At 40.2% G+C, this 12,718-nt stretch overlaps 1 protein-coding gene across 14 annotated transcripts in view; it reads right to left on the reverse strand.

Annotated features, from left to right (window-relative positions):
- DOCK10 (dedicator of cytokinesis 10) overlaps positions 1-12,718 on the reverse strand; it is a 208,645-nt gene that overhangs the window by 166,000 nt on the left and 29,927 nt on the right. For 7 of the 14 annotated variants that reach the window (XM_036421675.2, XM_036421668.2, XM_036421674.2 and 4 more), the window contains exon 1: positions 638-885. The exons of 3 other annotated variants lie outside the window; for them this stretch is intronic. In XM_036421675.2, coding sequence (XP_036277568.1) covers positions 638-799 — 162 coding nt within the window. In that variant the 5' untranslated portion in view covers positions 800-885. Of the gene's footprint in view, positions 1-637; positions 887-12,718 lie in introns of those variants that run through there. 4 more of the 14 variants (XM_036421666.2, XM_036421667.2, XM_036421672.2 and 1 more) reach the window with 3 other exon arrangements.

Below are 12,718 nucleotides of genomic sequence, written 5' to 3' on the forward strand. Positions count from 1 at the left end.
CACCTTATTCTTGCTGATCAAACAGTCAGACAAAGGAGCAGCTACACTGTCAATTATAATGAAAGCGCAGACAAAAATGTCATTAGGCAAATGGTGAGAAGCAGCTTCCTAATTAAAGTACCATGCATTCCACAAAATTCTCAAAAACTTTGTTCTGATTTTATGCCTAAGTTAAGCATTTTGGAGAGAACTGGAGCCTCCAAATACCTTGAAGTTAGAGCTAACTACCAACATCTATCCAGTTTGATGGGTTACATGTGATATAAAAAATCTGCTTGGGGCTACCCTTTCAAAATAGAATTATAAAATAAAATCCACTTCAACCAACTCCAAAATTTTCTCTGCCCCCCCCCATCCCACATAGATGTTAACAACAGCATATAAAGTGTTAGGCTGTAAAGAATTTGTAATAGACTGATAAACTGCACATTTTCATAACAGATTTAAGAGAAAGAAAATCAGTTCTCTGAATGACAGAAACAGTTTTGAACGGTTTTCCCCAAACATTAAAGTGCATTAGTAACCTCTAGGTCACACATTTCTTTCTCTAAAGCTAACACCCCCAAACCCTCAATTGCAGCCTTGTTCTATAATAACAGTTCAATCAAGTGCGGCTGCTTTGCCACAGATACCATACCATTATGATGAGGGTTCTGGGTCTGCTCATTTCATCGTCACTTTCCAGAGGCAGAATTTCATGGGATGGTTCCTCCTGGCGTCGGCTACAAATGTGTGGACAGCTCCTCTGGACCACAGCACGAAAAGCTTGTAGCAGAACAATACTGGCAGTGCAGCCCATCGCTGCATCCTGCAGCCTACGGAATAACTTCTATGTTGATGCTATGTTTGCAAAACAGTGGCTCCTTGTCCCTGAAAACAGCCCACATCGCAGCTGCAGCCAGCGCAGGCTCCAATCACTTTCTTGAGCTCTGGTCATCTGATCAACGCCAAAGAGCTTGGATGCGGAGATGGGAAAGATTGAATTCACTGAGAGTGAACACACTCAGGAATATGAGAGCATTTTGACCAGAGAGCATGTCTCAGCTCATTTGGAGAGCATGTTTCCTGTTCATTACAATGATTCTCTTTGATTCTAGTTTCAGAGATCTGAGTAAATATATCTTTCCCACTGAGACAATGAAATAAATCACTTTTTAAAACTAAACAACTGAAAATCTGACTTCACAGTGACATTTTTTTTTCCCCAAGGCAAATGAGTGCAAGGTAAAGAGTGAAAATGATTTTTGTTAGATGTGAATACTTCATGAGGAGAAAATTCTGCTACACACCTCACTAAGTGCTTGAGGTTTTACTTTTCATAGCTCAGAAGTTCCAGAAATAAAACCGGGCTTATCCCAAACGTGGAGTCAACTGAATCAAAAACAATTTATCAAAAGTATGCACGCATTAACCAAACCCATATGAGTGACACCACTGTTCCTCTGCGACTTCCTTTCAATAGCGTGGTTGTTCTGTTCCCACATGTTCTGTTCTGCAGCCTAATACATTTTTATATTTACATAGGCGGCTTGCAGGGCTGAAAATGCCTATGACATAGGTCACTCAGCTGACAGAGGTCACTCCAGCTGACCTCTTACAAAAGCAGCTATAAAGCATTTCCACATCCTATCAATAAGAATTTAAGTCTTTGGAAAGGACTTTGGTAGTTACGAGTCTAGTATTCCTCCCGACTCCTGAGAGATTAGTCACTTAGGAGGCAACCAGAGAGAGATGCTTAGAAGTCACGTGATCTGCTTGGATTGGCTTCAAGATCTAATGGTCTACTGTAACAGAATAGGGCGGCAGGGGATGCTTGCACTAAAAATATCTCATGGAAAAAAGGATTCTGCTTACAAATGAGGAAAGTATGAAATCCCCAATAGGATTTTCAAGTCAGGATCTTTCTGTTAAGCCAATCCTCTCAGGATAAATCTGAGAGCCAAAATAAAAATATTTTCTTTGGTTTCGTGGCTTCTCGGTAGGGAGGGTGCTGCAGGAAGTTTGGAGGTTTCTTTTGCTCTAAGTCTCTGGTCACTCTGGCCCCAGTAAACTTGGTTCCACAGAAGCATCTAATACTCAATTAGGCGTTAATTGCTCAGCAATCTGTCACAATACAACACCGTTTTAATTAGTATGTCTGCCAGAGAAGTAAAACATTTTTTTCTTTTTCTTTTAAGAAGAACTGGCTGCCAATAGTTTCTCATCTCCCTCTGTTTTGGGCAAACATATTTTAGTGCTGCTGGAAAAAGAAGAAAAAAATGCTAATGGTGCTGGCACATCCCCTCACTCCCTACAGACCTTTGTCAGAGTGCCCGGGTGCTAATCCAAACCATTTTTACTCTGAACAACTAGAGCATTTACTGAAGAGAGGTTACAATTTCGCCTGTCTAGCCTATGTGTATTGAATATCTATATAAATGCTGTCCACCAGAGACAAAGCACAGATTATAAGTGTGCCTTTTCAAATATGATTGCTCCTGTGGACTCGGTATGTCATTGTCCACTCTGACCTACTCATGCCCATGACAGCTTGGCCCTCTCCATTCCTTCCCTTGGGCTCTTGTCCTTTGCTCATGGCTAACTCCAATGCAGCAAGGCACTGACTGGAGGTGCTTAAACAATCCAACAGCTCCAGTTGGCAAGAGGACCGAGTGGGAGGACAGATCCCTCAGTCGTGCACCATGGCTTGGCACAGAGGATGCACTTCACTTCCCAAACTCCTTTCCAGCCTCCTTTCTCTAAATCTGGCTAACCTCTGGGTGGCTTTTGGAGTCAGTTGTTTTGGCAGATGCCAAAGTCTTTGGGGAAACAAACGAGATGCTTTCTAGCTATTAGAGTCCTGTTTCCATCGATCCCCTCTTCGCCTCTGAGGAATTCATCTCTGTTATTGATGGGCTGCTGGGGGACTCTCAATAGTCTTTCTCTTCCTCTTTCAATTTCTATCATCAAGGAAAGGGAACTTCCAAGAATTAGTTTCTTGGGAATTCAATACTCACACAGTTGACCAGGGGACAAGAGACCAAAAGGATAAAAACCAGAAAAGTTGCAAGAAAGGGAATAGGTTCCGAGCTCTCAGTTTTCCATAATAAATTAAGCAACAGTGGGTGGAGAATGATGGGGAAGAAATAGAAATCAACCCAGACATAAGGCTGTTTTCCCCCCCTCATATTTAGCATTTAGGTAGATACACAGAAATTATTTTTAAAAAGAAGAATCAATTCTTTATAGATGGTTGTTATTTTCATCTGAGTATTAATAACATGAATCATTGATCTGGCCTTTAAGCATCAAGTGTGCAAGTCCTTACCAATCAATAACTTTTGGAGACTCTCCTTTGTCTTCATTGGCTTCTTTCCCATAACTGGGTCTTATTTCACAATTCACTAAAATATTTAGTAAATATAAAATGCCAGAAGTAAGATTTTTAACATACATATATTTGTATATATTTGTGTGTATATGTACATATATATACACACATATATAGATGATGTTATTTCATGCATTTGTTCATCCACTAATCACTTACAAAATCTTAAATTTATGTACAGTGAAAACCTTTATTGCTCCAAATCATATATGGATGGCCATGTTATGTAGACATGTAGTAGCCTAGTGTAGATAGAAATGGAAGAAAGAGTGAAGAGGGATGTTAGTGATAAGGAATACCTGGGAGAAAGTTAAATATAAGAAGAAAAAGTAAAGACCTTTGAAGAGCAAATGGGGGAGGAAGAAAAATACAACAGATGTAAAATCATAAAACTATCCTTCATTCGAGTCTCAAGGGACTGCTCACCGAATGCTCATCTCTTTTCAATAAGCCCTGGCAAATAAATTAGTTTTTAGAACCAAAACATTTTAAATTAAGAATTATTTGATTCTAGTTGTTGCTATTTCTGCCATTGAAATAATACATCCAAAGATCTTTCTACAATGAGCAAGGGAAATACATATTTAATTTAAATAAATAATGCCTATGGTAAGCATAGGGCTTTCCCAGGTTTGTTAAATTATGTAAGAGCCATATGTCAAAATGTATTCTGAGAGGTAGACTGTGTTGATTAGGGCTATGCTTGGACAGGATGGAGGTGGAGTCCATGTTTTCTCTCACTCAAAAGACCTGTACACATGCCCTGAGGCCTCGTTTCCTCAAGCGTCGTGCCAGACCTACATGGAGGGAGTGCCATCTTCACACGGCAAGTACACTGGAAGCTAAACATGAGCTCAGATGAAACTATTTTAATTGAGGAATGAAGTGTAACATGATCAGCTTTTCCTGCTTTTTTCATATCCCTGGTACTGCCTAGTTTCATCTCATCGTTCAGCACACAAGAGTTGATGGTTACTATTGCACGAGGCTAATAAGATGGTGATGAGAACTTATTTGGGAAGAGAACAGTGTGGCTGAGACATTGAATGTAGAAGACCTTGCCAGGGAAAACCATACCCTAACAATAAAGTCTCAAGTAAATTGTCACCTCTCCAGAGAAAGGTTTTCAAGCCCCACCTCCCAGGTTAAATGAACCCAACCTTTCTCCCTGCTTCCAAAACACCAAGTTTCAGGAGCCTGTGGGTACTGGCTCCTCACTGCACCTGCATGTCCCAGAAGGCCATGGTTCCCACCACATGAAGAGTCCAGATTCCCTGACTTCTAGTTCAAAAGGGTAGATGGAGTTCATTTGCTTCCTCCCCTCCTTCCCAAAATCCAAGCAAAATGGCAGCAATGCAGTGTAAGGGCTGAGACATTGCTTATAAGAGTGGTGCAGGGAGGTCTTTCAGCCAATGAGACTTTTTGGAAAGTATTTTTGAAAAACGAAAAGTGAATATGATCACATTGATCTATAGCCCCAAATAAAGGATTAACAACAATGTACACAGCAGAGGACTGCTCAGAAAAAGTGGCTACAGTTCTTAACAGAGCCCTCAAGGGCTCCAAGCTTGAGGAAGGCAGGCACTGGATGTGAGAGAGTAATTCATCTGCCCTGCCCACTATCCCCAGGACACACAACACAGCATTAGAGCACCTGACAACCACACTCTAAAGATGGACAAATGCTTCCATGATACCTGACATAGGTGCTGGCACCTCAGAGAAATGCCCTCATTAGTTTAGCACTGGCAGGTGGAGGCAGGTTATGTCTCTAGCCTGGCTGCCTATCTCACCCTCTCTGAAATAAACACTGCATTGGGGCACCTGCCAACCTACTAAATCATCAGCCAGTTGTCAGTCTGGTAAAGGAAAGGGGCTCAAGTCTAAGTAGATCCTTGTCCACAATGGCAGCCTGAGGAAGAGGCAGGCAGAAGAGGCCAGCAGAAAGGCTCACGATGAGCTCTGGACTCAGACAGAATCATGCTGTTCTCACAGGTCTGCCACTTAGAAGCTGTGTGATTTTGAGCAAGTTGCTTAACCTCTCTGAGCCTTGGTAGTATCTGCTATAAAATGGAGATAATCCTCGACATTTGTCAAGATACTAGTAGGAGGAGAATGACTTAAAAGATAAATATAGAATCTGGCCCATAATAATCATTAAGGGAGAAAATGTGATGCTGCCTCTGCTAATGGTAATAATGGAAGATTGGTCTCCTTCTCAGCCTCCAGGCTCAGTTTTAACATGATACTGCCTAGGGGAAGCCTCCTCTAAGAGGCATCGCCTCCCAGCCCTGAATCTCAGTCCTTATCACTACTTCTTGTGGTTTTCTTTCTAAAACACAAGCTGAAATTAACTTCTGATGAATTTCATTTTTAAATGTCTTCCTCTCCCTAGGGAGCTTAGATTGTCTTTACCGGGTTCGCTATATGTCCAGTGCCCACAATGTAGCAGGTGCTCAAAGAACAATAATAATGATGATACCAATTAGTAAAGCAAACTCTTCCCTGGCACTTACTATGTGCCAAGCATAGTTCTAATTAATACGCACACGTATTGATTCATTTCACCCCACTCTTTGAGATAGTACTGTGATCTTCCCCCATTTTACAGTTGAGAAAACCGAGGCACAGATAAGTGACTTGCTCAAAGACTTAGCCAGCTAAGTGGCAGAGTCAGAATTTGAATTTAGCCAGTCTGGCTTCAGAGTCTGAGCTTATAACCAATTCTGAATGTGGAGTCTGTGCCAAGTAAGCCTTGCATGTTCCAAAGTAGATTTATACCAGACAATTTTGGCACATTGCAGGGGGTAGTGAAGCAACTCCGGAAAATCCTCTTTGAGAGCTGATACGCCTCTCAGGAAAATCTGTGATGTGTTCTTGGATGACAGTTTCAGAAGTTAGCTAGCACTCTTAGTTGACTGTTTCAGGTGATAATTTATATTGCATTTTGATCGGGATTTCAAATATTTTAAATTGACATGAATTTGATAATGAGAACTTTAAAAAAATGCTTTGTGTTTACTGTGTGAAGTGTTCACCTATCCAAATTGGCTGTAAAGCATAGAGGTGGAATATAGAAATGTATTTGGCTCCCCCTGTAACTCTGATGCAACATCTGTACATACATGACACGAGATGTTGGCTAACAGTGAAATGTCCCCAGAAAAGAGGCTAGTTTGGGTCCAATAAGAATGAAGCCATCATCCTGGCCCTTTAAGCTGGACATGGATGCTGCACAGGGAACCAGCTACCTGCCTCTCTGGGCTACTGTGAGAACCTGGGGGTGGCCAGCAAGATGGTGGATACAACCGCTCCACAGTCTTTGCTTCACCTTCCTTCTCCCAGTACATTCTGTATATCGTGTGATGGGGAGAATCTGAACACCAAGACAGAAGCTAGAAACCTTAATCCAGTTATTTAAGCTGGAGGACCTTCATATGGGACCTCAACGACTGTGGGACAAAACATTCAATCAATGGGTAATAAAAATCAACTCCTTCTCCTCTTCTTCTTTTTCTATTTTCTCCCCAACTCCTCAGCCTCGTTATCATCATCATCATTGTCATCACCAAGGTCTAAATCCTGTTGATCTTGTTTGTAAATTTTCTAGAGACCCAGCAATTGTTCCCAAGTGAAAATGACCTCAAAGAAAGAGATACACCTCAATAGATTAAAGACAACTCATGATTTAGCCCCGAGTTGAGTAAAAACCAGGTCATGGATTTGGCCATTTTTCCAAGGTAGGGATTAGTGAAAATCCATTTCTTGTCTAATTTGAGATGGGTTAATCCCCTCAGGTATAAACCCAATTAAATGGTTAGAAGGGAATTAATCAATGCTCTCTTGGCTAAATCCAATGCAATAATTCTCCCTGAGGCCCAGCTGTCCTTCACCAGCTTGCATCTCTGCCTCTCCTGGTGCAACTTCCAATCAAGAACTTCAGTCTATTTTGATCATAACCAGTGCCCCCCCCCCCCATCTGTAATTTGTCGAATTCTCTTCTTTTAGTCTCTCTTTTCATTTTCACTTAATTATAGTGGCCTCCTGGTTACAGGCTTCCTTCCCACTGACTGACATTTATTGAGTTGTACAATTATTCCCTTTGGAAACCAACACACTATTCTTTCATTTTTAAAAATCCAGGCACTGTAGTTAAGCCTTTCTTTTTCTTCATTTTCCTGCTTTCAGCATCAGTGCCGTTCCAAAGCAGATCACCCTTTTGTTGGTACATTTACATGCATCAGAAAATTTTCCTTCGTTTCTCCTAAGGCAGCTTCCTCAGCAGCAGCTCCCTGCAGAGTGCACGGATAACTAAAAGGTTCCATTTATACCATACCTTCTGTGTTCGATTGCACTCTTCTCAGGTTAGAAAAAATCTTTCTTATTCTTAACTGCAACAGTTAGGCAAAGCCTCAGGAAGCAAATTGCCAAGATTAAATCCCTGTTGAGACACTTACTACACTATTTGTGGTTTTAAGCAAAATTTTAGGCCACAGTTTCCTTATCTGTTAAGTCAATGAGGATGTATTTTCTATGTAGGTGGTTGGCACAGTAGCACGCATATAGTAGATCATCCATACATGTTTGCTAGTGTTACCAGAAAAGAGTAGATCACGGGACTTTCAGACATTGTTTGCTTTTTCCATCCTCTACAAGTGTTTTTGTTGTTTGTTTTGTTTTTTTGCTATCCCCTGACTCTTTGTTTAGGAACACACCATGTGCTTTGGGGGATGGAGGAATGGAGATGCTGGGCATGCCTCCTCTGTGCTTCGAGATCAACCCCCATGGCAATGCGAGGTAAAGTCCATGACTGCTTCCCAGTAAACAAATTCAAAATGATATCTCATTTACACGGAGATCACTCATTTTTCAACCTCAGTTATTCTTATGACAGCCAAGTCCTGGGAAACAAGAGAAACAATTGCTTCTGAGCCAGAAAAGGACAGCACCTGATTCATTAATCTATGAGACATACTTTCAGCATTTACAGCCACCTAGGGCATGAGTATAAAGAACTTGCTGAACTAGCCTTGGAATGGCCTTTAACCAGAAGAAATATATTCTTACTGCTCTGGTCCAGTTGACATAGGGAGTAGGTGATTAGAATAATGTCCCTGCTGAAGATAGGAGTAATGGCAGTTGTCTAACTTCTTCAAAAGATTGTGGTGGGCACAGGCATTAAGCCAGGTCACCAAGACTTAGATACTAGCTAGGGTCACCAAGACTTAGCTGGCATTGAGGGATAGGTTACAGATGCCTAGCTTAAGGTCTTCTTCCCACTGGTCAGCCTAGACTACATATTTCTTATTGGAGCAAGAAACAGGAAGCAGTCCAGCTCAGGTGGTCCAGTTCCCAGATGGCAAAACTGAGTCAAATGAAGACTGTCCCCAGGGCTATTGGATTATGTGGGGCATAGATCCCAGCCTCCTTGTTGGTGTTGCTTCTACTTTGAAAAGCCCTTTAAACTTGGCTGTGCTCAAAATTTCCCAGTTTGACTGTACTAGTATGTACCTTTAGGTCTTTAGAAATACATGTGTAATCACGATATAATATGATTCTATTGCACTCCTCAAAGAGAATGCAAACTATCCTAATGCAATCTTAATAAAGGCCAAATCCACTGCCAACAGAAGGATGAAGAGAAGACATTTCCTATAATCACACTTTGGTTTTTAAAGCACAGTCAATCACTACACATCCATGAATAAAGATTCTGACAATTCAGATCACTTTTAATTTTTTTGAAATAGAGCATTTATTTTTATTTTATTTTATTTATTTATTTTAAATATATTTTATTGATTTTTTTACAGAGAGGAAGGGGAAGGGATAGAGAGCTAGAAACATCGGCCAGCTGCCTCCTGCACACCCCCTACTGAGGATGTACCCGCAATCAATGTACGTGCCTTTGACCGGGATGGAACCTGGGACCTTTCAGTCTGCAGGCTGATGCTCTATTCACTGAGCCAAACTGGTTTCGGCATAGAGCATTTATTTTTAAAAGAATAGCCTATCAATTTGTATTTAGACTACTTTTGTAGGAGCTAATGCTAATATAAGATTGAGAACCAAGTTTGACTAAAGGCAGCATATGTGTTGGTTAAGGGAGTCCCTGCCGAAATTCAGCCTTAGAAAAGTGAGGTATATCTCTTAACTAGCTTGATAATCTGCAAGTCACTCAACTTTTCTCTGATTTCACACCCACCAAAGAGAACTATTGTGAGAATTAAAGTAGTTGAGATATGCAGGAGTACACAAGTGATTGCCAACAACTATTGTGGAACACTGCTCCAAGGTGAGATCACACCTGGTACTGATGGTTTCAGATTTCTTCTGTTTCAATTGAAAGGCTGACCAACATCCTCTGACAAGCTCTCAGCAAGATGGTGTAAGATTATGGGGCAATGTTGGCATGCTACTGTACTCAGGAAGTGAACATTAGGGCTTTGGTAATGGAAGCATGGTCCACTGTGTGAATCTCAGTAAACTCATTGCTTTCAGTATATGGGAAGTGACCACTGTTGCATTTTTAACTATTTTGTGTGTTTTTTGTTTTGTTTTAGAAAAAAAGGTATTGTATTAGCTTAAAGGTGCATTGCTCACATTCTTGGCCACAGACTTACCTTATGGAATGGAGTTGTTGGTATTTCATTATCATCCTTGGGGTAGAGAAGCCGTGTTTTCTTCCATAAAATATTTAAAGGTAACTGGAGTCCTAAATCCATTCCTCACGTCTAACCAAAGAGAATTCACTATTGAGTTCAGTTAGATCTACTAAAAGTAAATATAATGACAAAACCAAGAGCCATTTAGTAATCATCAAAGTGATGATACCTAACATTTCTTGAGCATGTCCTATGTGCTTAGCATTTTCTCATTTAATCTGTGATGTAAGATGAATGATTATTCCTTGTATGGGTATAATGGTGTTCCTCAAAAAGATATGCTCACATTCTAATCCCTGGAACTGGTGATTGTGGCCTTATTTGGTGAAAGGCTTTTTGCAGATGTAATTAAGCTGAGGATTTTAATATGAAATAATTTTGGATTGTCTGGATGGGCTCTAAATCCAATGATGAGTGTTATTATAAAAGATAAAAGAAGAGAAGACACAGAGAAGAGGATAGGGTGGTGTGACATTGGATTAGAGATTGGAATGAGGCTGCCAGTAGCCAAGGAATGCCTGTAGCCATAAAAAACTGGAAGAGGCAGAAGATTCATCTCTACACTCCTCAGAGGCAGTGCAGACCTGCTCACTACTTGATTTAAGATTTCTGGCCACCCAGTTCTGTTGCTGTAAGCCACCAAGTTTGTGAAAATTTGTTATAGTAGCCCTAGAAAATTAATACATCTCTATTATAAAGCTGAGAAACCTGAAGTTCAAAGGCCACAGAGCTAGCATTAATATATGGTAGAGTCTTTTGAACTCAACTTTCAGACTCAAGAACCTGTGCTCGAAGCATAAATAAAGCCATAGACCTGGCTTAACAGTTTGGAAAGCACTTGACTTCCTATGAATAAACAGAATATCAAGGGTGTGCTAATGCAGTTTCAAAGCAGCCCCTTCCTTCCGGCAGCTTCCTGCCTCCAGAATCAATTGCTTCCATTTGAAGAGCCCTTAGGGTCTGTCCATCAGCAATTCAGTCCATGTGTGTAAATCAGCTTCCCAACTCAGGGATGGGATAGTTCTACAGCTGACCCCAAAGGAGCAGTCCTGGCCTAGCTTTATTTCTCTAATCATATGTATAATCGCCTTTATTCCTGCTGGGCAATAATACAATAGGGACTGAACCTTAAATTAAATCTATAAAGTGCTTGCAATCAATCAAGCCCTTCATGAAACTAATTTTAGGAAAGAGGTCATTAGATATATTAGAGTCAATTTAGAAATGAATTGAGAAACAGAACCTCATGTTCTCTTTAGAAAAATCTCTTGTGTCAGGAGATAGAATTTTTATTACCTTATATCAGATGAGTTCAGCTGTCACCATCTGCCCCCCACCTAAACACCCCCCCCCTCCCACACACACAGAACAAACTACAAGTACAAGTCTCTAGTGATTTTATGCTCCAAGGCAAATAGGCCACCACTGTCATCCCTACTGGTGAAGAACAACAACCTGGAAGTTCATAAAGATCAATTTTGACTTAATATGATAAATAAGATTCTAAAAATAGAAGCTGTACCCAAAATGAAATTAACATCTTACCATTCATTCCACAATTTCTTTTTTTTTTTTTTAATATTTTTATTGATTTCAGAGAGGAAGGAAGAGGGAGAGATAGAAACATCAATGATGAGAGAGAATCATTGATTGGCTGCCTACTGCATGCCCCCTACTGGGAATCGAGTCTGCAACCCCGACATATGCCCTTGATTGGAATCAAACCTGGGACTCTTTAGTTCTTAGGACAACACTCTGTCCGCTAAGCCCAACCAGCGAGGGCTCATTTCATAATTTCTTAAGTGAAGACTGTTATCCATAGCAGATCCACTTTTTCTTCCGAGCCAGTATTGAACCAAAACTTTATGGTAATATTCATGGTTTAAGAAGATACACAAAAATAGAATTATTAACAATTTATGATTTTAAGTAACAAAATGTCATATTTTTTTGCTCAAAATTTAAAATATTTTCCGTAGGCTGACCAAAATCTACTGGGTAACTACCTAAATTTCCTTAGAATTAGCAGTTAGGAACACTAGTATCACTTCCTCTACCAAACTGTACAGAACTATTGTTAGGTAGCAAAAATCAGAGCTAGTAGATAATTAAAAAAAGAAATCATGAGCAGCTCTCTAATCTTACAAATGAGGAAACGAAAGTGTAAATGGGATAAGTCCCTTCTGAGGGCATAGGTCCACTGAATAGTCTTTAGTATCTTGTCCATTAAACCACTAGCTGCCCATACTAAATAAAAATATCACTACACCTCCCTTCTCCAGCTGCATCTCATTTGTCAAAAATGATTAAACAAAGTACATTCAGAAAGTTATGCATTTACCATGTTAAAATGAAAGCTCCACAGACAGACTTTCAGCCTCAGATAATATTAAGGGGCCAGTAGCTAATGTTGGAAAGACCAAGTCTTGAAATGAGGATACAGCGCCCTCTAGGGAGAACTACTTGAAAAACCATGTCTACTCCTAAAGGGGTCACAGATGGCTGAGTTTAAATAGTTTGGTTGTTAAAATTTCATGTCCCCATAGAAACTTTTCAATTAAAACAAGTATTATATTATATTATTAGTTAAGATATAATATTCTGTCTATTAAAAACACTAGTCATCAAATCCAAATATTTAAAATAGCTTTTGTGAAGCTCTATATGAGTGAAACCTAGGCAC

The sequence above is a fragment of the Pipistrellus kuhlii genome, unplaced genomic scaffold (assembly GCF_014108245.1).
Source record: "Pipistrellus kuhlii isolate mPipKuh1 unplaced genomic scaffold, mPipKuh1.p scaffold_m20_p_7, whole genome shotgun sequence".
Lineage (NCBI taxonomy): Eukaryota > Metazoa > Chordata > Mammalia > Chiroptera > Vespertilionidae > Pipistrellus > Pipistrellus kuhlii.